Here is a 23,419-nt window from a genome sequence, read left to right as displayed (position 1 = left end):
AGCAGACAGAGTCCAGCCACGAGATCCAGTCCCTTGGGAATCCTGCAGCCTTCAGCCCAACACAGCCACGGCATTCACTCCTCTGAAGGGAAGCACAAGAGGAAGCACAGGAGCACAGGAATGGGCTGAGGTGGTTCCAGCCCTTCCTGAAGACCTGGGCAGTGGTGGGAAGGTCCCCCATCTCGATGAACCCCAGAGCTCTCGCTCACCCTGTGCTCCCTGGCCGGCCCCAGTGCGGGTTCCCAGCCAGGACCGGGAGGTTGCACAGATTTGGCAGCAGGCAGGGAACAGCTGAATCCTGGCTCTGCCTTCCCTCCATCACAGGTAACAAAGCCACTCACTGCAGGAAGCCCCCAAACACAGCAGGGCTTTCTAGGAACAACCTTTCCAGACTCCATTAAGCCCTGTCCACACTAGCAATGTTTTCTTCTGATCTTCTGCCTCAGTTTTGACCTAAACCACTCAAGTTTCCATGTAATCTCCCAGCACAAGAAATCACTCAGGGAGAGACTCCAACGTTAGCCATGTCACTATAAGTACTTTGGAAATGGTTCAGATGCTTTCTCCTTGAGAAGACTTGTCACATGCCTGTGTCACTCCAAGGGCATGTAGGAAAATATATAGGAAAATATACTAGGAAAAAATTCTTCCCTGTGAGGGTGGGGAGGCCCTGGCACAGGTTGCCCAGAGAAGCTGTGGATGTCCATCCCTGGAAGTGTCCAAGGCCAGGTTGGATGGAGCTCTGAGTAACCTGGGCAAGTGGAAGGTGTCCCTGTCCATGGCAGGGGGTGGAACTGGCTGGTCTTTGAGGTCCCTTCCAACAGAAACCATTCTGTGATTCTGTGAAGCCTCCAATGTCCCAGTGAAATACCCAGGTCATGAGAAGTCACTGCTGCCGCCAGAGGTCCTTTAGATCCACTGACCACTCAGATGAGCAGCTTTTAGATGTGAACTGAATCTCGAGAACACAAGAATTTTGTTGGTTTTTTTTTCTCTGGGCAATCCAAGGAGCAGAGAGAGGATGTGAGAGCAAAGGTGGCCCTTGCAGTAGCCACGTGTCACACAGAACCACCAATCGTTTGGGTTGGAAAAGCCCTCTAAGATCTAGTCCAACCATTCACCCAGTGCTGCCAAGGCCACCACTAACCCATGTCCCAAGTGCCACATCTACACATCAGACTCCACCACTGCTCTGGGCAGCCTGTGCCAGGGATTGACAACCCTTTCCATGAAGAAATTTTTCACAGTATCCAATCTAAACCTCCCCTGGCACAGCTTGAGGCCACTTCCTCTTGTTCTATCGCTTGTTACCTGGGAGTTCCCAAGATAAGGGGTGACAGGGAATGGTTTTCAGGTACCAGTTGCAGGCTCTGGTTGCTCTACATCACAGAGAAGTCTCTGGTCAGGAGATACCACCAAGGTCCGTGGGTGCTCATGGGGTCAGCTTGCACAGGGGTCTGTCTGGATGGTGCGTGAAGGTAATGAGGTACAACAGTGGCACAAGGGATCCTCTTAGCTGGGAGTCACAGGGGTCTTACTTTGCCTGGGGGGAATTTAGGGACACTAAATTCCAAATAGTCCCCAAATACATGTGTACACCTGTGGTTTCTCTAGCTGGGACGGTGCTGCGGTGAGAGGCCCTGCCCAGTACCGGAGGAAAGGCAATATTGGGGGTTGCCTGTCCCCAGGACCTGGCTGTGCTGTGTGGGGCCTCGCTGTCTCCAGTGGGGCTCCAGACATGGATGGACATCACTCTGCAGTACCCAGGGGGTCTCTGATGGGCACAGAGGGTCCATCCCCAGACTGAGGGTCACAGTGGGGCTCTGCCCTATGCCCAGAGGGTCCTGGGCAGTCACTGGGGCACCATTCTGGGTGTGTAGATCATGGTGGGGGTCTGCCCCGTGCCCCTGTGTCCTGGGTGGGTGTCCTGGGTGGGCATGGGGGGCCCATCCTGAGGCTGGGGCTCACGGAGGGTCTGTCCTGCGCCAGCGGTGCTGGGATGGCACAGGGGTGTCTGTCCCCAGGCTGGGGCTCACGGTGGGGTCCAAAGGGTCCTGAGTTGGCACCGTGGGGCTGTTCCCAGGCTGGAGATCACGGTGGGGGTCTGCCCCGCCCTAGAGGGGCCCTTGTGGGCACACGGGGGTCCCTTCCCCACAGGGAAGACACTGAGGGTCTGCCCCGTGCCCGGAGTGAGCACGGCGGTCTGTCCCCGAGGGAGGACAGTCCGGAGTCGGCAGCGACGGTCGGGGGGAATTTGTGAGGGCCGAGCCGAACCTGAGCCGGGCCGAGCCGAGCCCGAACCCAGCCCGGCCGCTCGGCCCCCCATCCCCGCTGTCCCCGGAGCCGCTCCGGCGGCGGGGCCGGGCCGGGCTGTCCGGTCCCTCCTCCCGCTCCCCCCGCTCCCTCCCCGCCTCCCTGCGCAGCGCGAACATGGCGGCGGCGGCGGCGGCGAGGGACTGAAGGACCGAGGGACTGAGCAGCGCCAGCGCTCGGCGGCCGCGCAGGTGAGGGGGCGGCTCGGCCCGGCCCGGCCCGGGAAGGCGCGACGGGGGCGGGCGAAGGTCGGGCCCTCGGCCGGCCCGGATCCCCTCCCGCCTGTCAGCGCGGCCCGGCCGCCTCCGCGCGGTGCCCGGGCCGGGGGCGGCTGTCACCGCCCGCACCTGCTGGGGACCGCCCGGCCCCGGCCCCCCCCGGCCCGAGGCAGCGCCCCGCGGGCCCCCCGGCCCCGCCGCTGCCCGGCCGGGCTGTGGCTCCCGGGGAAGCCGCTTCCAGGGCTTTGTTACTCTGCCGGGTGTCCCCGGGCAGGGCCTGGGGCAGCCGTGGTGCCGCCTCGCCCCGAGGCCTCGGAGCGGTGCCTGGCCCGGCCGGAGCCTCCCCCGGGCCCCGGCGCCGTTCAGTGTTGGCCGGACGCTCCCGGCAGGAAGGGGGAAGCGGGACGAGCTGCCGGGATTTGCGGGGGGTGGCCCCCGCCTGCGGGCTGTGCCCGGGGGGTTTGTGCCCTTCCTCCCCGTCGAGCCCTGCGGGCTCAGTGACACCGTCCTGTGACCCCGGGGGTGTGGGGATGGACCCCGGTGCTCCGAGCGGGACCCCCGCGGAATCCTGCAGCTGGAGGTGTCGGGGTGACCCCCGGGACCTGCCGGAGAAACCCCATAACCACCATCCCGGGGGAAAATCTGCGCCTCCTTCACAGCCCCCCCGAGCCGGGTGCTGGGGTAGAGCTGGGAGTGAGACAACATTCGAGCGTTTCGTGCACAGTTGAGATGTTTAAAAATAACCCCCGTGTCGGCTGGCTCCTGCCGCGCAGGTTTAATCCGCAGGCTCTTTGAAGCTCCCGTGTGAAACTGTGGCAGCAGTTTGGATGACTGAAGGCAGAGCTGGCAAATCCAAACAGGCGACCCGAGTTTGGGATGCACTGAGCAGCTTGGCTCCCTCGGGCCTTGGGTGGTTTGGGTTCAGCGGCTGACTATGAAACTAATTATTTCCATGGGGAAAGTCAGGGTATGGAGACCCAGGTCCGGGGTCCCGGCTTTGGTTTTTTGGCTGAGTTTCTGTTTACTGTTTTTGTTTATAGTAAACAGCGTGCACTGAGTGGCTGGGAACAGCCATGTGGTCGCTGCTCTTCGCAGCCAGTAATATTGGGGGAAGATGTTCTCCCACCTCGGTTCAACGCCTGAGCAACGGTGTGGGCTGGGCTGGGCCTCCTCCTCCTCTTGCCTTCCTCTCCTTACCCTCACACTTCTGCTGGCCAGACTGTGCTGTCCCCATGCACTTGCTAGGAATATTTGGGGTATGGGATGGTGCTTCATCCCAGGCACTGTCTTGTGCTTGGTGTTTATATGGGGAATAAAACTGGGCTCGTGGGGGGCTCAGCTTGGGTCAAGCTGCTGTGGGCTGCAGCCCTGCAGGGCCTCCATGTGCCAGCGGGTAGTTCAGGATCTGCCCAGTAGATGGTATGAAAATGCAGATGGAAATCAGGGAGTCCTGTACAAAAGGGCAGAAGGGAAATGCAGGTATTTCTGTGTTATTTAAAGGATTTATTTAGTTAAGGGTTCGAGCCTGTTTTGTTTGAGAGAGATATGCTGCACCTTGATCCTCCTGGTTTGGTATTTGCATCTCAGCAAGCAGCAAGTGACAGTTCTGCACCTTGATAATCTGCTTTTCAGTCAAATATTTGGTATGAAATAAATCAGGTGATTAGCTAATTAAAAGAAAGCAAATGCAGACTTTAGAACAGGAGGCCCAGTGGCACCCCCTGCAAGTGCTGAGCCTGTGGCCCTGCTTTTCCTGTGCCTAAAATTTTTATAAAGTTTAGCTCTTGGCGCACTTCTCTAGAAACTTAATGAATTTTGCAGGACAATTAGGTGTCTTCAAGTGAAAGATGCTGTTGGGGTATGAAATGATGATGTTATTCATCAAGTAGCTGTGCTTCAGTCTAGGGTGAGAGTGCTCCGAGAGCTGTGTCCCTGCCCTATGTCTAATTTAAAGCAATCTCTGAAACTTTGTTTCATGGCTTCAGACACAGAGGACCTGCAGAGATGTCCTCATTTTTCCCAGCACTGACTAAGGTCAGGTACACAAGTCTAAACCCTTCTCAAGTAATGGTTCTTCTTCTAAGGCTCTTCCTGCTGGTAATTCCACATCCTGTGCAGGTGATGTATGCCAACACTTGGGCCTCCTCACCATTAGAGAGGGTTTTTGGGGTGTTTAATCTAAATCTTTGTCACTTTAAACCTCTTCCTTCTCTGAGCTCCAGAGCACGTGGAGAACACTCTACATCCCTCCATCCCTCCACTCCCTACATCTCTGCAGTTCAATTTGAAGCATTTGAAGACTTTGTCTTCTCTTCCTGAGCTGACCAAGCTCTGTTTCTCTGCTCTTTTCACATGGGCCTGTCTGCCCAGCTGATCTCTGCCCCTCGCTGGGCTCTGCTTCCATCCACACTTTGCCTAAAGCGCCGTGGTCAGTCGGGGCAGGACTGTGTCAGTGGGGCTTCTGCAGAGCAGTTGTAATAATGGGCCCAAATGATGCCATTTTGGGTATGTCTGAGTACTGTTGTGTGAAAAGGAATGCAGATCACATGTTTGCAGATTTGCAGGTTGGACTGTGTGTTTGTGACAGAGGACTTTGCATGCTCCTGAGCTCCTGTCTGCTCCTGGAGCAGTGTGCTGGTGACCCGGGCTCTGAGCTGGGCTGAGTTAGTTGGGGCTCTTGAATAGTAATGTTTGCATGTAGCCCCCAGTCGTTTTTCCTTTTCTTTTTCTTGCCTACAACTGAAAGTCAGTTTGCAGTGACACAAACAGATTTGGAGTCATTTATGCCTCCGTTTATGTTTGAAAAGTTTCCTAACAAGGAGGGGTCCCTGAGAAATGAGGCAAGATGCACTGACACACCACCTCTGGCAGATTTAGATGCTGTGATACACGGTTTGCAGTCTGCAGGGTTCACTCAGACACCTACCAAATGTCTCTGCCTCTGTAGCAGGGGTTTAAGCAGAGTTTGTGTCTGTGCTGCTCTCACTGGGCAGAGTCTCACGCTTTTATGCAGACTCATCCTGAGCAAAAAAATCAAGAATTTGGCTGAGAACTGAAGGAAAAGATGAACGTCCGTTTTGCTGCCTCGGCTGTTTGCGTGGCAGCCGCGTCCAACAGGCCAGATGGACGGGTGATGTCTGAGCTGCGGCAGAGAAGCCGAAAGCACTTGGCTTCCTGAGGGCTGGGAAGTCACCCCTGCAGCTCTAGGGTCTGGTTAGTGTCATCACTGGAGTAAGGAACTAAGAGCAGAGCAGAATCGATGTGGCCATTACCAACACAAGGCAGCTGGCATGGCAGTTCAGGGCAGGACTGGTTTTTCCCTGGGACAAGCTTGTGCTTCTGAAATACATCCTTCCCCTCTCCATTTCTTGGTCAGAAGTTTTTTTTGTACATGTTGTAAATGGAATGGTGTTAGCACAGTCAGTAGCAGAACTCCTGGAGGTGCCTCCTGCCAGCCTATGCGCCCTGAGTTACCCAGGTTCAGTGAGCTCTGAGTTACCCAGCTTCAGTGAGCTCTGAGTTACCCAGGTTCAGTGAGCTCTGAGTTACCCAGCTTCAGTGAGCTCTGAGTTACCCAGCTTCAGTGAGCTCTGAGTTACCCAGCTTCAGTGAGCTCTGAGTTACCCAGCTTCAGTGAGCTCTGAGTTACCCAGCTTCAGTGAGCTTGTTTTCCAGACTGACAGTGTGAACAGTCCAGAAACCTCCCTGTGGCTCAGGTTTGTTTTCAGCAGCGGAAACTGTAGAAAGAGATGCCAGTGGAAATTTGTGAAGCTCAATCTTTGCCCATTGAGTTTCATGCTATTCCTCTCCTCTCCTGGCCCTTCCAGGGTTTCACTGGACACTGTGCCAGGTCCTTTCTCCTGGATGTTGTGACAAGTTCGGTTCACCCCTTGTTCGGTTCACCCCTTGCTGGAGTGACACATACTGCAGTTTGCTTGGGGGTGAAGGGAATAGGTGCACCTTCTGATCTCCCCAGAATGCTGTTGATGCGTGACTCCAGGGAAGTGTCCTGCTGGGAAAAGTGGGATTTGTGCCTGGGGGGACCTGGAGGATGCTTGTGTGGAGTTCAGTGTTGGCAGAGGCTGCACAGGGCGAAGCCCGGTGTTTCTCCACCGAGTGAGCCACGGTCCCTTTGGCTGCTGCTTGCAGTCACCCCACTGTCACCCACCTGGACAAGGCAGCGCTGGAACGCCTCTCCGTGCCATGGCCACACCTTATCCCTGCTCCTGGGCCTCTCTCCCTTCCCGTTTGGAGCAGCCTCTGCCTTCTTCCCCACGCCGAGCCCTGTCCCCCCACGCTGGCAGTGCTGGGAGCTAGGGGCTGTGTGAGCAGCGAGTGGGGGGACAGCTGGTGTTCCCCCTGCTCCTCCCGGCTGTGGGAGCCTCCCTGCCTGCCCTGGCTGTGTCCCTGCCTTTGCCTTTCCTGCCCAGGTGGCACCCATAAGGGAGAAGAAACTTCTGCTCTCTCCACGTTAGTTAAGCGAAGGCACGAAGAGCAGGCAGAAGAGCTGATGGAGTCAGGACTGCAGAGGAAGTTGTACCAATTCCACTTTCTAAAAATAAGTCCAGTGACTGCTCCCACAGCCCGGAGACTGCTGCTCCCTGCATGCTGGCTGTGGTTGCTTTGGGTTTTTTTTTCTTGTTCCAACAAATCTTAAAAAAGATGCTGCAGTCCATCAAAATAGTGCAGTGGCTGTGTGATCAGAGAGGTGCTTATGGAGAAAGTCTTGTGGTTTCAGTGTTTCTAGAAGTGACCTTGAAGGATCACCTACATGTAGTGTTTCCTAGAAGCTTGTCTAAACTCTTCTTAAAGATTTTCAATGATGGTGATTCTGACTTTTCCATCAGCAATCCATTCCAGTGCCTGACTATTCTGAGATTAAGAAGCTTTGCTTGATTTCAGGCTGGTATTGCTGCACTTTAACCCCATCATTTCAACATTTCACCTTCTCTTTGGCAGGCTAACAAAGAGAAGAAAAATTCTGTAAATGTAAAAGCAGTCATTGTGCAGGGTTTGATCTTCCTCTCTGCCTTTCCCTTCTGTGCTCAGAGAGCATCTGCTGGCTCTCGGGCACTGCTGTGGATTTAATGACACGTGTGGCAGCTGGGCAGCCCCAGATCCGTGTGTTGTGTTGGCCATGACTAACAGTCCTGCATCTGTGCTGATGTCACGGAAAATGCGGCGCATGAGGTGACATGGGTTTTATTAAAATTGTATATCACAAATTCCCCAGTTGTCTTATACTTCTGTACCAAAATGCATGTCTTGAACATTTAAAGAGTTTTAGTTAGTGATACATTTTATGAAGATGTCATTAAAAGTCATTAGTCACTAACAGTCATTAAAAACCGTTAGTTCAAAATGTTGTTGCCCAGAGAAGCTGTGGCTGCCCCATCCCTGGAAGTGTCCAAGGCCAGGTTGGACGGGGCTTGGAGCAACCTGGGCTAGTGGAAGGTGTCCCTGCCCATGGCCGGGCTGCAATGGAAGGGGCTTTAAGGTCCCTTCCATCCCAGGCCGTTCAGTGATTCTGTGTGTGCACACACCAGCTCTCCAGACCTGTGGCACTGGTGAGAGGTACCTGGCAGTGTCAAACTCCCTGCTTTTCTCTGGCTGCAAGCCCAGGGTGAGGCAGCCCTGACCCAGGAGCTGGGATGCTGCATTTGGGCTGGCATGAGTCCCACTCAAATTTTCTGGTGTCTGGGGAGCTTGTGCCTGCCTTCAGAAAGGCCATGGAGACATCCTCCTCATCAAGTGGTGTCCTAAGTTATTAGTCACACTCTTCAAGGAAATAACTCTTGAGGCAGTATGGCATCAGTGAAAAGTATTTTCAGGTGGGATCTCTGTTAGAGTGTCAGCTTCGGGTGGAGAACTGAGACTTGCTGATGTAGTGAAGGGCCACCAGCCATGAAATGTTGTGATTGTTGTTAGTTTACATCTGTGTTGGAAGTGGTTCCTAGTTCAGTAACTGGATAGTACATGGTTCCCATGTTGTTCCCTAGGTGATGGAAATTTAAATCTTTCGAGTTTTGGTGCTTAGCACGTCCTTGTGTGCAATAAAATGTTGATTTTTTTCTGTAGCAGAGTCCCTGCTGTGCCTGATGTTATGTCCAGTTGACACCATCCAGAGGATATTATCACTGACTGGCAGCAGGTATCAGCTCTATCCAACGAGGCCACCACCTTGGTGCTTACCTGGAGCCCTTGACTCCTACCTCCAGGGCAATAACCCCTGGCAGCTGGCCCATCTCCTGGCTGCTCCCGTGCCTCCAGAGGGGAAGTGCACATTGTCATTTCCACAGCCCCAGCCTGGAGGAGTTTGGGTGGCTGTATCCACATGTCCCTAGCATGGCAGGAGGTAGTGGCTCCCTTGGCAGTGAATTGCTGTGCCTGGAGAGAGCAGGAGGAACTGCTTCCACTTGGGCATTGTCCAAGCCCTGCACTGTAGATCTGGGCTGTTGTTCCAGCATTACAGTGAGGCTAAGGGATGGCTTTGGAATCTTGGCTCTTTGTCCATCACCCTGAGCTTTGATCTCATCTGGTCCAGTGCTGGCAGAGTCTCCAGTTGTGTGTGTGGCAGTGTCTGTTCAGTGTTATCCTCTGCCTGCCCAGAGGACTCGGAGTGTTCCATGGCTGCTCAGTTATTTCATATCATTGTCAGCTGGAAAATCTGTAAATGCCCTGTGATATTTTATGGCTTTATAAGCTGTACAAAATGTCCAGCAGGTACTTGAATGTCGAGCAGATACAGTCTGTAAGAGGGCCTTGTTTTCATTAGCTCGTTGGCAGACACTGAACATACTTGCAGAGCTGCAGGATGGACTTTTGGTTGCTTGTGGTCATGGTTTGTTGTTTTTTTTTATTGGCATCTACTGTGTGTTGTACAGAAAACAGTAAAGGGCCTCAAAATATACTTTTTAGTTGTCCAAACTCTTGGCCCTTCAGGAATGTAAAGCAGCCTAACAACTTTTTCTTTCCATAATTAACAGCCATCTGTTCAGGGTTTCCTGCAGGAACTGGCTAGTGATTTTTCCTCTCTGGGAGTAATTCTCCTGAGATAATATTTCTGTGTACTGCTAGATTGTTCTTTCTTTTCTTATTAAAATTGACTGAAATTTTGATGGGCACTTGTTAGAATTTCTCTATATCAAGACTTTACACCCTGTAAAGGATCTTTCACCTATTTCAGTAGATACACAGTTTTGGCTCCTGGGATTTTAGCTCCTTAAGTCATAGACGAGACCAGAGTTATACACAGGATAAAAATAGCAAGCAGTAATTAATACCCATCCTCAGTGAGCCTGGTTTCTCTTGACATGTTGCACTGCTGCAATTTCCTTTCCTTTTCCTAAGAAACAGACAAATTAATATCTCTCTACATGAGTGAGAAAATAAAACAAAGATGCTTGTTTCCTGCCCTGACACGCCATTCCCTTGGGGTACAGTGAGTTTCTGGGAGCTGTTCTCCTGGGCAGCCCTTTGCCTTGGCAGGCTGCTGCTGGGCCAGAGCGGGCCAGCACCAGGAGGAATGGCACAGCCTCTCCCTTCACCCTCCCTGATGTCCCTCTTTCTCCCTGTGAGGGCTGGATTATCTCTGTCTCGGTGCTCCAAGTAGCAGAGACCGACTCCTCTTCAGCTCTAGCAGAGGTAAATAAAGGTTTTGTGGCTCTGCTCCATACCCTGAGGGTTTGGATATTTTATCTTTCTCATTTCTTTAGCAGATGGGGCAGATCAGTAGGAACTGTTTCTCATCTGTCCTCCGTTTGCACAAGAAGAATCAGTTACTGGGAGTGCTGGAGGGGAGAGCTTGACTGTGAGTCTGGCTCTGCTGCTTGGCAGGGAGACCCTGCGTTTTGTCACTAAGGATAGATTTATATATATATATATATATACACACTAAAGGGATCATTTTACCTTGCCTTCTCTGAGAGAGCAGGTTCAGGAGGGCAGAGAGAGTTGTATTTGGAAGGTTTGGGAAGGTTGGCTGTGTGGCTGTTCAGTCAGGGACAGTGGTTTGTATATGGATCTGTGAAGAATTCAGCCTTGAGTGTGACTGAAGTCGTGGGGCCCCCACTCCTTGTCAGTAGGGACGTGCTTGTGTTGGTGCTGGACCCCAGGAAGTTAAGAAATACTTAACTCCAGGGAAGGTTGTTCCTTTGTGCTGGATGAGGGAAGAGAGCACCTTGCACACTCCAGTAACACGCTCAGTGATTGCTTTGATGCCATCAGAGGCTTCAGGATGACAGTTTTCATCCAGTGTATTTTCCCAAGGGACGTTGCTAAGCATTCCATTTAATTGTTAGGATTGGTTATAGAAGGAAAGCAGAAGGAAAATGTAATTGTAGGTGTATGTAATGATCATCATCCCCCACATCTCAATATTTAGCTCATTAGAGAGTGGTGATTTCGTCCCTCACCTTTTCCTCAGGGCTGGTTTGCTCTCCTCTGCTCCTGGAGCTCTCATCTCCCTTCCTGCCGTTTCAGTGGAAACCTTTGCCTCCATGTGTCTGTCCCTGAGGATCATCCTCCTCCCCTGTGCTTGTGAGGTACAGGGTATTGTAAGGGACTGGGTCATCTCCTTCCCGTCTCTTTCCAAGGTTTTCCTCATTTACATTTCTGTTTTGTCCCCTAATTACCATCCCTTTGGTTTTTTATTCCCCCTCAAGCTGCCTTTCCTTGCTTATGGTCTCCTGAGGATGTTCTGCTGAAACTGTGTCAAACTGACATTACTAGAAATAGTTAATGCAAAATCTTCTTTGAGGAGTTCTCACATCCTGCTTGCAGCATCGATGTTCACTCTGTCCTGACATTTCCAATAGAGACATGACTGGAAGTCAGAGCCCTTTCTGGATTGCCTCCTGTTTCCCCTTACTAGGGAATACATTGTCCTGGCATTTAGTTGTATTTATTTCATTAGTTAATATTACAAACCATGTATATATTTATCCACCTGATCCTCCCCTCCCGTATCTTTCATCCCATAAAGAGCTTTTTTTTTAATAAGATACAGTCCAGTAGAGAATTAAGTATAAGGTTAATTAAACATTTTTTTATATAGATATATATACTGGATGTTGACCTGTGCAGCATTTCCACACTGGAGCCCATTCTGGGGCCACATCCATCACATGTGTAACTGCTGTCTGGGAAAGCAGCCATGGTTGTCTGTGGGAGGGGGGCTCTACTGGCCTGTCTGGTGGTGATATGGAAACCATGCACTGGTTTTTAATGTACTCCTGTTTAAATTCTTATTTAAAGACTTTGAAGCATCCTATTGTGTGCTTTTGTGTGGGGTGACTTTGTAACTGCCACAGGCAGAATCCCATTTCAAGGTCCCCTGTAAGCCATCTGCTTTCAGTAATAGCTCTTGGCTTTGGCTTGGGGCTCAGTGCACACTGAAACAGCCCCATTGCTGCAAAACTTCCTTTACTACCTGCAGCAGTTTGGCCTCCCTGCTGTGCCCCCTGGGCTGGGTGTCCCCTTGGGGGGCTCTGCATCACACCCTGCCCTCGGTGGGCACCCTCCAGCTTGTCCCTGGGCAGTGGGGGAGGCATGACCCAGCCCAGAGGTGTGTGGGGTGCACCATATTCCACACCTCTCCATGTTCCTGGGATTGCCATGAAAAGAAACCCAGCTATGTGCAGAACTGGCCTGTGGCCTGGCCCCTGGTCATCAGGGGATGGTCAGAACAGGCTGGAATCAGGCTACAGAGTGGCCCGTGCATGATAATCTCCTCTGCTTCCAGGTGTCCTCAGTGGATGTTGGGTGCAGTGCCATGCCACTCTGTAACCCAGGCCATTGCTCTTCTAGAAGCAGGAGACTTGAACTTTTAGCTGTGTGAGTCGTGCTGACACCAAATAGCTGAGACACAGATGGTTCAGTGGCAGAAACAGCAGCCTAAGGCACACAGACTGACTTGCTTGCTTTGGCATGTTCTTCCCATATGGCACTGAAGTCCTGTTCTATATGGAACAGGAGCCTCAGCTGCCCAAAAAGCCAGTCCTCCCTGTTGGGTGCTGTTGCAGTGCATCTGGGAGAGCTCCACTGAGGTACAGTGGTGGTGCAGGTCAGAAATGTCTCGTGTAACACCCAGAAACAGAGACCTGCCGCTTTTCCCTAAGCTTGTGCAGAGCAGTTTTGGACAGCCATGGTGCTGGTGGCCTTGTTTACATGGGGATGTGGGACACAGACATTGCTCACCCAGGGGAAGAACAGCGACACAGAACCTCAGAGTGACTTCAGCAGCAGGACCAACCATGAAGGGGTTGCTGAAATGATTGTGGAGCACAGTGAAGCTTCCTTAACCTCAGCTGTGGCCACAGGGGATTTGTATGATTAGCTTAAGTTTGTGTTCATGGTGGGCCATTCCCTGTCCCTGACAATGGGAGGCAGCCCAGGCCTTGGCTCCAAGCCTTGAACATGGCTCTGCCAGGGGAGGAGCAGCACAGGATCCTCTGAGTGCTGTATATCCTTGCCCTGTTCCAATCCAGGGGGATTGGAACACGAGGATCTTTGAGGTCTCTTCTGACCCAAACCATTCCAAGATTTCATGTTGTCCTGAATGGGAAGGCTTTAGGTTTTGCACTGTTTTCTTTCTGTTTGAGGGAGGGGAATGGCTTTGGGTTCTGAGAAACAAACCATCACTAGTCTTAGAACAAAAGCAGTTCTGATTTTTCCCCAGTGTGAGGATTTCTTACAGCAGTCAAGCCCCATCTTTCCAAGGGGGATTTGAGGGGCTGGAGGGCCCACTCCTCTCTCTGCAGAAATGGCAGCTGCGGAGCAGGATGACTGTAACTCCCAGCTCGTCAGTAAACATGTCTGTACTGAGAAGATTCATCCTGTTAAGGGGCTTCCTTTAGCAGACTCGAGCCAGATTATCTCACCTGGCTTTTGTTGTAAGCCCTTTCCTCTCTCAGTTCTCTCAGCCTGGGTATCCTGTTCCTGGAGTGGGCCAAACTTGTCTTTATTGCAGCCTCTTGAGTCTTCATGGAGAGCCAGGTCTGCTCACAGTGATACACATCAGGATATTTCTGGTTTGAGCCAAGGCCCATGCTGAGGGTTTTTTTGATAGCGAAGGAAACCTTTACTGGGATCCTGCAAGGTTTTATTTCATTTCCTCTGCAGTCATGAGCACTGGTAACTGCTGTAGGTTCCCTCATGGTGATGATTCCTCCCACTGGTCCCTGGTTTTCACACTCATGCTGAAGACGATCCCTTGAGCTCAACTCAGCAGTGTCTGATGGTCCAGCTGCCACTTTCTAGGAGGTTGACCCATCTCCTCTCCCTTCCACCCTGAAGGTGTTCAAAAGGAAGTAATAAAGTTAATATTTTCATTGTACAGACATGATCTATCCAAGTTCTTCACGTGTTTTTGTCTTTTAAAATATGTGCTCCCCTGAGACTTGGCTCAGGGGCTGAGGAAGTGTGTTACTTGTGATCACATCTTCGAGACACCTCAGTGTGTTAACACAAGAATGTGTTTGTGAGGAGCTTGTCGTGAAGTCTGGAGTTTATCAGTCCACTTCTTACATGGTAGAAAGATAAAATTAGTTCCAGAGAAAGAGAGATGTTGGAAATTACACAAAATCTTTCTGGTAGAAAGAGGAGTAATGGTTTGCAGCCATCAGGTATTTCAGCTCACACAAGGGGATCAGTACTCCAGATGGAAATACCAGCATTCATTGTACAGTACGCCTCCCCCTGATCAGGGGAGGTGCTTCCAGAGGTGCTGTAGCTTCATCAGCCTTTGTTTGGAGCTGCCAAAAATGTGGCTTTGCACAGACAAGGAGAATTAAAACTCCACTCTTGTCCAGGAGGATGATAGCAGGAAGATGGAAGGAAATTAACTCATTGGTCAAGAAAACTTCTGACTCCCCTCCTCAAACTCTGCAGCTGCTCCACTCCTGAGAGTTTCCTTCAGGTCCCACATAAGCTTTTGTTTGGCATTTAGGTTTAGGACTCCTTGCCTGCATGTCTGGTTCCAAGCAGGCTGGTGCTCAGTCCTGGCTGCTACCTGCTGGTCTTTGGCTTCTGCCCAGGAGAGAGGTCAGTCAGCTCACCAGAGCATCGAGAGGAAAACCTGGGGTTTGTGGGTTTAGACCAGCAAAAGTTCTGGTGTCCATGGGTTAGGCAGAAATCTGAGTCAAGTGTGCTGTGAAAACCAAAAGTGATCAGAGGTGTCAGATCCTGCACTGACAGTCCTCTCATTTCTCAGGTAGGCTGAAAGTGCCTTTCTTTCTCCACCACAGAGGTTAAAAATGGCAAAAGAAGATGTTGAATGAGCAGGCTGAGGTTGGAAAAGGTTCTTCCCCCAGAGGCTGGTTGGGCACTGCCCAGGCTCCCCAGGGCAGTGGGCACAGCCCCAAGGCTGCCAGAGCTCCAGGAGGGTTTGGACAACACTCCCAGGGCCAGGGTGGGATTGTTGGGGATGGTCCTGTGCAGGGCCAGGGGTTGGATGGATGACCCTTTTGGGTCCCTTCCAGTTCTATGACTGAATGATCTGCTTATCATGTGTCCATGCTGGTTTTCTCATGGGGCTGAGATGCCACTGGATGCTCCCATGTAACCCATGGTGCACAGATGGGCTTCCAGAACAGAGCTGAAACAGGACCTGGCACAGCCAGAGCCTCCAGCTGGGAGGTTGGAATGGCAGCAGCACCGTCACCCACGATGGGCAGGAGCTTACAGTGCTGCCCTGGCATTTCCTGAGGGAATCATAAAGGACAGCTCTTTATTGCTGGAAACACTAATTGTGTTTGATGGAAAGATGACTGTGAGGGAAACCTCAGCTGAAGCAGAGGTTGCATGGAAGGGATTTTTACTGGCTGCAGTGGTCATGGCGCTCCAGACCTGTGCTTTCGTGGGGAAAAAAATCAATGACTCCAGGCGCTTTGCATCCGGAGAAACCATCAGGATTCTCTCGTGGCTGTCCCATGGGATTTCCAAGAAGCGTCATTCTCACAGTCCTCTGGCAGTATGCACAGTTCCCTTTTTTCCCCCCATCCTAATCTGTGGGGTATGCATCTGACCTCATAAAACCATTTTTCAGCTTCACTGTGGGTAGTTTTCTCCCTCTCCTCTCTGGAAGCCTCTGGCCTGCTGGCAGCAGCATTGTCCAGCGAGGTTTGAAGCTTGGCACACTGTCAACAAACCTTCAGCTCCCCTTTCAATCAAACATGGTAATGCTGAGATCCAACTTGGATTCCATCCCAAGGTTCACCATAATCATCCCTGTATAATAGGAAGTCCAAACAACCCCAGGAAATAATTCAGATGTGACTAGTGCCTTGAGTGGAATAAAGAAGTGCCTAGAAGAGACATTAAGAGCCTCAGCTTTAACTCTTTTCATAATTATGCGCTCCGAAGGAGCGGAGGCTTTGGAGATAAAGGGATTACATGCATCTCATGAGGTCTGCAGAGACGGGACAGCGTCTTCTACCCACATTTTCTCATTTTTGTTTTACTGCCATTGCAGTTGCCACATTTGGGGGAAGAATGTTGCGGAGCAGGCTCCCCTCTAACCCTGCAGGTCCCTTCCAATCTGGCACAGGTAAATTGAATCTGTCTCCCCTTAGGGATGAGCTTTTGGAAGAGCCTGTTGGTAAGAGCAGTGGGGGTGAGAGTTTAATTGGATTAAGATGCATTTCAGCGGTGCTTGTACTGTGGGCTGTGCTCTGTGGCTGCCAGAGGGAGCCACGCTCAGAGCTGGGCATGCCCTGGGATACTCTTCCAGCCCTGGCTGCCTTTCTGCTGCCCAAGGAAAAAGCCCATGCCTCAGAGGTGTGGAACTCGGTGTAACCCAGCACAGGGGTCACCAGGGTGTGAACAAACCATGTCTCGAGCTGGTGTCCTGCCTCTGGCTGTGAGCTGGTACCCACAGCCAGGCAAGGGCTTGGCTTTTCCTCGCCAAACCCAACAGCTGAGGCAGGGATGTGATGGACAGGGATGTGATGGACAGGGATGTGATGGGCAGGGTCCAGCTGAGGCAGGGATGTGATGGGCAGGGTCCAGCTGAGGCAGGGATGTGGTGGGCAGGGTCCAGCTATGCACCCCACCTTCACTCAGCTCTTGCTTGGGGTCTGGGTGCCTTTGGCCTGTGCATCTTGTACTTTGATACCATTATAAGTGCTCATTTGCTTTTCGATGTCTTTGTCATTTTTAAGGTTATTTAAAGGTTTGCTTCTCTTGACAACTTCCTCCATGACAAAGTTGCACATCTGTTAATTTCCAATAAACATTTCCTTCTCCCTGGTATATACTTGGGAGTTTTTAGTTTTGTAGGTTTGCTCTGCTGCACTGGGAAGGGATAATTTGGAGTCCCCAGTTCACTCCCTTCATGCTACTCATTATTTTATGTGCCTCTCATGTGATCTCTCTCCTTTTCATTACTAATCAGGTCTAGTCTTTTCAGTCCTCCTTTGTGTGATAGTTTCATTTTACAAAAGCTGAACTAGTTTCTATCAGCTCAGTTGATGTGATCTTACTCATATCAAAGGTGTTTAAGAGCCGCAGTCCCGTGTACTCACTGCAAGCTGAACTTAAATTGTGTCAAGTTCTGCACTGCTTTGCGATGGCAAGTGGGAATGTTTGTTACAGCTGTCTTTAAATTTAAATTTGGATGTTTTAAATGAATTAAATATGAACATGAATAATGCAGCTGGTAACGTAGCCTTTCTGCAATTAAATGCAAACTTTTTCATTTTGTCTCTCTGCTTTCAGGTTTTGCTATGCCGCAGTGTTTGTACTGACTCTGCTGTCTTGGAGGGGTGATGGGGAACTAGAGCCCATGACAGTTCAGTGGAGCCCTTGGCACTTTTGATATCTCGGTGAGTGAAAGTTGTTTGAAACTGTGGGAAAGGCACTTTATCTGCTACTAAAGGCAGCAAATCAGTTGGCCTTTTTCCATTTTTAAGGTAGCATCCTGCCGAAATGAATTTGCACATTGATCTGTCCTTTCAGGCTATAAATTCTGGAAACCAACACTAACACTGTGGTCCGTGCTTGGGAGATTATCTTGATCTCCACAAGCAGGAGAAACACAGCTTTTGAAAACAAGGGGAGTTTTAACGCCGGTGTGCAGTTCTGTATAATTGTCAGGTTCTGGAGATGGAGCATTGCAGTGTGTGCTGGGCTGTGGGAATCTCAGAGGCTTTGTTTGATGCAGCAGTAAGATTGTGTCCTTTGTGCCATGGGCCGAGCCAATGGGTCCCCAGCAGCGGCATGTTTGTGTCTGAGGTCATTCCAGATCTGTCTCTGTGGATGGATCATTTCCCCCCCTTAGATACCAAACTGTATCTCCTACTATTTAGTACTTCCACTTTTTTTGCTCTGCAGTGCCTGAGCAGAGCAAAGGCCCTGTCCCTTGGTACCACGGTGCTCCTGTCCTGCAGTGCCCTGAGAGCCTGTTCTGCCAGTCCCTTTCTTCCCTCTGCACTGAAATCTGTCCTCACTGGGGCATTTCAGCCTTGGTGAAACCTTTACAGTGATTCCTCTTGCCTTCCAATCTGTTGTCAGGGAGATAAAATCCTTGGGTGTTTCAGGTTGGAAGGACCTTAGGGAGGCTGTCTGTCCAGCACCACATGCAGAGCTGGCCTGACTTTGAAATCAGACTCAGTTACAAGGTTAGATCAGGCTGCTTGGGGAGGCAGCTGGTGATATTTGGAATATCTCCAAGGGTGGAGATTTTACAGCTCCTCTGGGCAACTATAAATTACAATCAGTGGGAATTATCAATTCCCAAGCCCTGTGTTAGTAAAACCCAGGGGCAGCAGAGGGGCAGCTCTGATCTCTGCTCTCTGTGACCAGTGACAGGACCCAGGGGAGTGGCTGGAGCTGTGTCAGGGCAGGCTCAGGCTGGATCTCAGCAAAAGGTTCTTCCCCCAGAGGCTGGTTGGGCACTACCCAGGCTCCCTGGGGCAGTGGGCACAGCCCCAAGGCTGCCAGAGCTGCAGGAGGGTTTGGACAATGCTCTGAGGGACAGAGTGGGATGGTTGGGGTGTCTGTGCAAGGCCGGGGGTTGGATGGATGATCCTTTTGGGTCCTTTCCAACTGTGACTCTGCTCCACCACCTCCCTGGGCAGCTCATTCCAATGCCTGACAGCCCTTCCTGTGAAAAAATTCTTCCTGATGTCCCACGTGAACCTCCCCTGGCACAACTGGAGGCCGTTTCCCCTTCTCCTGTCACTGATTACCCAGGAGATTGACCCCACCTGGCTCCACTGTCCTGTCAGGGAGCTGTAGAGAGTGAGAAGGTGCTCCCTGAGCCACATTAGGGTTATTCCCTGCCTGAGAGTGGAGAGTGCAGGAGTGTACCCTCGTCTCCAGCCACAGGCTTCCACAATCCTGTGTGTGTAGGTGCTTCAGAAAGTCCCACAGACAGAAGAGGGGCAGTGCCAGAGATCGCAAATGCTTGTCTGGTGCCTTTATGTAACACCTTTCGGCCTGGGTTTTATGTCTGGAGGACTTTTCCTGCCAGACTGCTAGTCTTTTATAAAAAGGAATGAAGAAAATTATGAAAAGAAGCTTTAAGTGTTGTAAATAACCTTTCACATGTAGGTTACCTTCCACTATTGAAAGGGAAAGAAACTTTACTCCTTTCACAAGTGTGTACAGACACACACAGTATTTAGAAGAGAGGCAATAAGTGACTACTGTGCACCTCTTGATTTGGATTAAAAAACAACCAGGGATTTTTTTCCTTTAGTATTTAATTCCTTCCGTATTTTTCTTCTCAGAGTATTGCTCAGTGTTGCAAGTAAAGGCTGTAGTTTATGGTGCTGTTACAGAAAATTAAAGTCTTTATTTCTCTTAGGTTTGGAAAAAGCTTGGTTTTCAAAATCCCAACTTCTTGCCAAGTTGGAGCTGTAAATAACCCTTTAAGCAGCGACTCGGCACTGTGTCCTGAGACAGCTTCCTGTTCCATCCTCCTCCTGACTGCCCCACTGTGAACAAAATGGAGTTATATTGACACAATTAATCTTTCATTACTTAGTGGAGTGTCAAAACATGCTTTTCCTGCCTTTCCCGAGGGCTTGTTTGTGGCTCAGCCATTCATTTGGATATTTTCTGGCAGGCCTTGGTGAGGCTCGGTGTGTGCAGCGGGCACTGCCCTGGGAGAGCGGCTGTGCCAGGCACTGAGCTCTCTCTATGTGCCCAGCACACATCTCCCAAGAGCCCTGATTCTCAGGAATATTTGCTTATAACAAGAATGCAAACGCTTCTACTTGTTGGGGACAGTCCAGCCAGTTTTCCTCCAACCAGGAAAAAAGAATTTGCAGCACAACTTGGACACTCGGGGCAGTGCTAACAGCAAAAGTATTTCCTGGATCATTGTCCAGTTTCTCATCCTTATTCCCCAGAACTTCTATGAGCAATTTGAATTGCAAGTGGAGAGCTGAGGATTGCTGTGCTGCTTTGCCAGAATTAATGTTATGTTTCCATGTGTTTTCTTTCATAAATCTCAGCTCCGCTTCCCTTTGTTAGTAAGTGGGAGTAGCCTCTCCTTCCACACACACGCTCCAGACCCACTGTAGGGTGAGCACAGAGATGGGCATGTGCTCTTTGTGCTTATTTATGCTGCTCCTGCTGCCATGAATTTGAAGTTGTCCACAAATTGGAGGAAGTTTTGTAGTTTCAGGGGGTGACATGAACTGTGAGTGCTCTGTGCAACCTCGGGTGACAGAGCATGTGCTTCCTCCTCTGTGGGATGAGTTCATGGTTCAGTGTGCTCCAGAATGGGGAATTTTCTCATCTTTATTTCTTTTGTCCTAGACACCTTCAGTTCTCTAAGAGCAAGCCAGTTCCGGGGCAGGACAGCAGCAGGTGGTAGAATGCGGAAACCAGGCCCTCAGAAAGGTGAGCGGTGACGCTGGGCACAGCCGAGGGCTGGTCGGGAGCTGGGGTGCGGTGTCAGCAGCGAGGGTGCTCTGCAGAACCCACGGCACACACCATCTGCCAGTGCTCCCAGTGTGAGGCAAACTGGCTCTGCTGGCACAGGCCTCCCCGTTCTAATGAGGCATGAAACCAGGGACCAGCCTACCTTGTGGAGAGGAAATCTGTCCCAGGCTCCCTCGTGTCCCTCGGCCCCTCACAGCCGCACACGTGCTACCTGGGATGTGCATCCCCAACAGAAAGGGTGCAGCCGAGCCTGCTGCCTGCAGCTGAGCTGCTCTGGCTTCTTGTGCTTCACAGAACTATTGATTTCCGTTGGTGTTGTGCCCTGCCTGTGCCTTGGGCTGCAGTGATCTCATCACACGCTCCCGGGGCTGGGGGAAGGGAGGGCGGGAGGACAGAGCATCCTCCGCAGCTCTTTGTTCACATCTGCTCCACACTCCCAAGGTTTATTGCAGGAGATTTCTATGCTCCATTTCTCTCCTCCCTTATTTTTTTTAAGTGTCTCCTTTGCTTCTGTGGTGGTTCATCTTACGGCAGCATTAGCCTCTTCCTAACACTGCTTGTCCTTTAATGAAGTGAAAATAAATGAAGGAGAGCAGGGAGTGGGGAGACCCTGCTGCGAGGCAGCTGGAGGGCTTGGCAATAAAGGAGGCAGGTTGATTAGTCAGCAGTGTGGCTGTGGACTGGGCTGACTGGATTTAGCCTCATACACAGCTTGTTCTCTGGGCTCATGGAGCCTGGTGCCTCCGGCCAGCCTGGCTGTGTGCCCTGTGCCGCCAGTGCTGTGACATAGGTTGCAAAGGCAACACCTGCATCGTGCACACGTGGGTTTCTGTCCTGCTTACCTGCTTTTTTAATAATGCATTGAACTTTCACTGTTTCTTTATTTGTCTGCAGAAATTCTTGTGTTTCTCTCTCTCTCTGCTGCTTTTGTATCATGCTTAATGAGGATTTTTGCATGTTAAAGGTTAAGAACAAAATGTACCTTCACCTGCAGAGGGTGGTGAGAGGCTCCTTTGAGTGCACAGATGCTGTTAGAGCTGTCCTGCAGCACTGAGGGGAGCCTTACCCACCCAGGGGGCTCTTTGCTTCTGACTTAAATACTTCATGTCCTTTATTCTCGCTTTCTTAGGAAGGTGGCAGAATACTGTCCTTCATGGTAATGCATTTGTAGGAAGGGTGTCCTTCAATCCTTTTCATTCATTTATGTCTCTCCAAGGAGGTTCTTTGTCTGGTCTGTGTCTGGTGACACTGTGGCCACACTCCATATGTCCCTCATGTTCATTTAAGGGATGCTGATCTGGCATCCCTCCGTTGGGATGGAGGCTGTTGGAGGCAGGGGTGGGCATCCCCTGCTTCTTGCTCTATCACTTTCCAGAGCTGTAAAACCTGTATGCCATCCTGTCCTCTGTGCTAAAAAGAGCATGTCAGGAAGAGAAGATTGCAAAAATAATTGTCCAAAGGCAATTCCAGACATGTTAAGACACCCCAGGTCACTCCAGCAGCAGCTCATGGCCTACCTCTTCCAGCTGCTTGTCAGGAGATTTTGAAACTGTTCCTGTTATTGTTGTCCTTCCTTTCACAAGGAAGTGCTTTTTGTGGGGGCAAGGCACCACAAAGGGCACTGCCAAATTGTCATTTACAGTAGCCCTAAAGTGCTCTGTAAAATAAAGGAGCTGGAGTGCAGCAGCACTCCCAGGGTGCCCAGTCGAGCAGCAGCAGGTGGAGGAGCTGGCTCAGGGTGAGCCTGGTCTGCCATCCCTCCGTTGGGCTGGAGGCTGCTGGAGGCAGGGATGAGCATTCCCTGCTCCTTGCTCTGTCCCTTTCCAGAGCTGTCTTTGGGAACTTTAATTTTTTTGGAACTCTGAGGCCCAAAGCTGTCGTGAGCAAAGGCAGCTCAGATGAGCTGCTCTCCAGAGCTGGTGCTGCTTTGCTGTGCTCTCCTCTGAGCTGGGCAGGACATGTGGAAACCTGGTGTTGTACGTGGAAAGGGCAGTTGTGCAGATTTTCAGGGAGGTCCTCTCCCCATCTCCAGAGAGGGCCGAGGCTGTTTGTGGGAAATGACCGGGAGTTGATACCCAAGGAGAGATTCAGGCTCCACTTCTCGGTGCCCAAGATCCATGTGAGCCGTTTTCAGTGGCTGTTGTGTTTGTTCTCTCGAGCTCTTCTTCTCATGGCTAAAATGATGGAGTTCTAGCAGTTTGCTGCTCTTTCTCTTATTGCTGATCACGGGGGGAGAACAGTGGCTGGTGGGGTCTAGGCAGGGACCAAGGTGCAAATGCAGGTACCTCGTGTCAGGTATGTGCATGAGCTGCGGGGAGGAAGGGAGCACACCCCAGAGATGGGGGTAAATCATCCATGTCACCTGGGGGCACGACAGGGAGCTCACTCTGCTCCTCTGAAGGGCCTGTAAGGCAGGCAGTGTTGAAGGGTGCATTACCTGGCTCCTTTCCCTCACACAAATGCTCTATTTCTTGTCTCAGCCATAGACTGGAAAGATGGTAAGAAGCACAAGTACAGCCGCCCGTCAGAGTCTCCCTCCCAGTACCAAGGTAAGAGAGCTCCCTTCTCCCCCTTCCTCCTCCCCCTTCTTCTTCCCCCTCCTTCCTTCCCCCTTCTTTCTCTCCCCCAGCTAACATGGGCTGTGTGTACTCAGCCTTTGGGGTGCTGGGGGCTCCACTGCAGTTTCCCTGTGCTCCACATCCTGCTCCATTTGCAGATGGCAGAGGATGGGCTGTTTTTCAGTGGCCACACTGACCTGAAATGGAGCTTCCTGTGAAATGCAGCGCTCCTGGTGACCCAGCACGCCAACCCTGCACCCACTGCATGCCAGGGCTGTGGCCCAGGGGGGCTGCAGGGGAGCTGGGGTGCACAGGGCTGCTCGACAAGCACATGGTGCAGCAGTGAGGATCAGGGGTCACCTCCCTGCAAGAACCTCTGTGCAGCTCATCACTGCCCGAAACTGGGGTGTACATCCTGGTACAGTTGGGGCCTGGAGA

General features: G+C 51.4%; 1 protein-coding gene across 3 annotated transcripts in view; it reads left to right on the top strand.

Annotated features, from left to right (window-relative positions):
- Positions 1–2,371: 2,371 nt before the first annotated feature.
- Positions 2,372–23,419, top strand: part of SCMH1 (Scm polycomb group protein homolog 1) — a 69,862-nt gene continuing 48,814 nt past the window's right edge. For all 3 annotated transcript variants that reach the window (XM_051772241.1, XM_051772240.1, XM_051772239.1), the window contains exons 1-4: positions 2,372–2,504; positions 17,247–17,353; positions 20,298–20,381; positions 22,904–22,972. In XM_051772241.1, coding sequence (XP_051628201.1) covers positions 20,357–20,381; positions 22,904–22,972 — 94 coding nt within the window. In that variant the 5' untranslated portion in view covers positions 2,372–2,504; positions 17,247–17,353; positions 20,298–20,356. The remainder of the gene's footprint in view (positions 2,505–17,246; positions 17,354–20,297; positions 20,382–22,903; positions 22,973–23,419) is intronic.

The sequence above is a fragment of the Manacus candei genome, unplaced genomic scaffold, assembly GCF_025592945.1.
Source record: "Manacus candei isolate 608988 ecotype Guabito, Panama unplaced genomic scaffold, ASM2559294v1 h1tg000151l, whole genome shotgun sequence".
Lineage (NCBI taxonomy): Eukaryota > Metazoa > Chordata > Aves > Passeriformes > Pipridae > Manacus > Manacus candei.
This window is presented reverse-complemented; position numbering and strand designations above follow the sequence as displayed.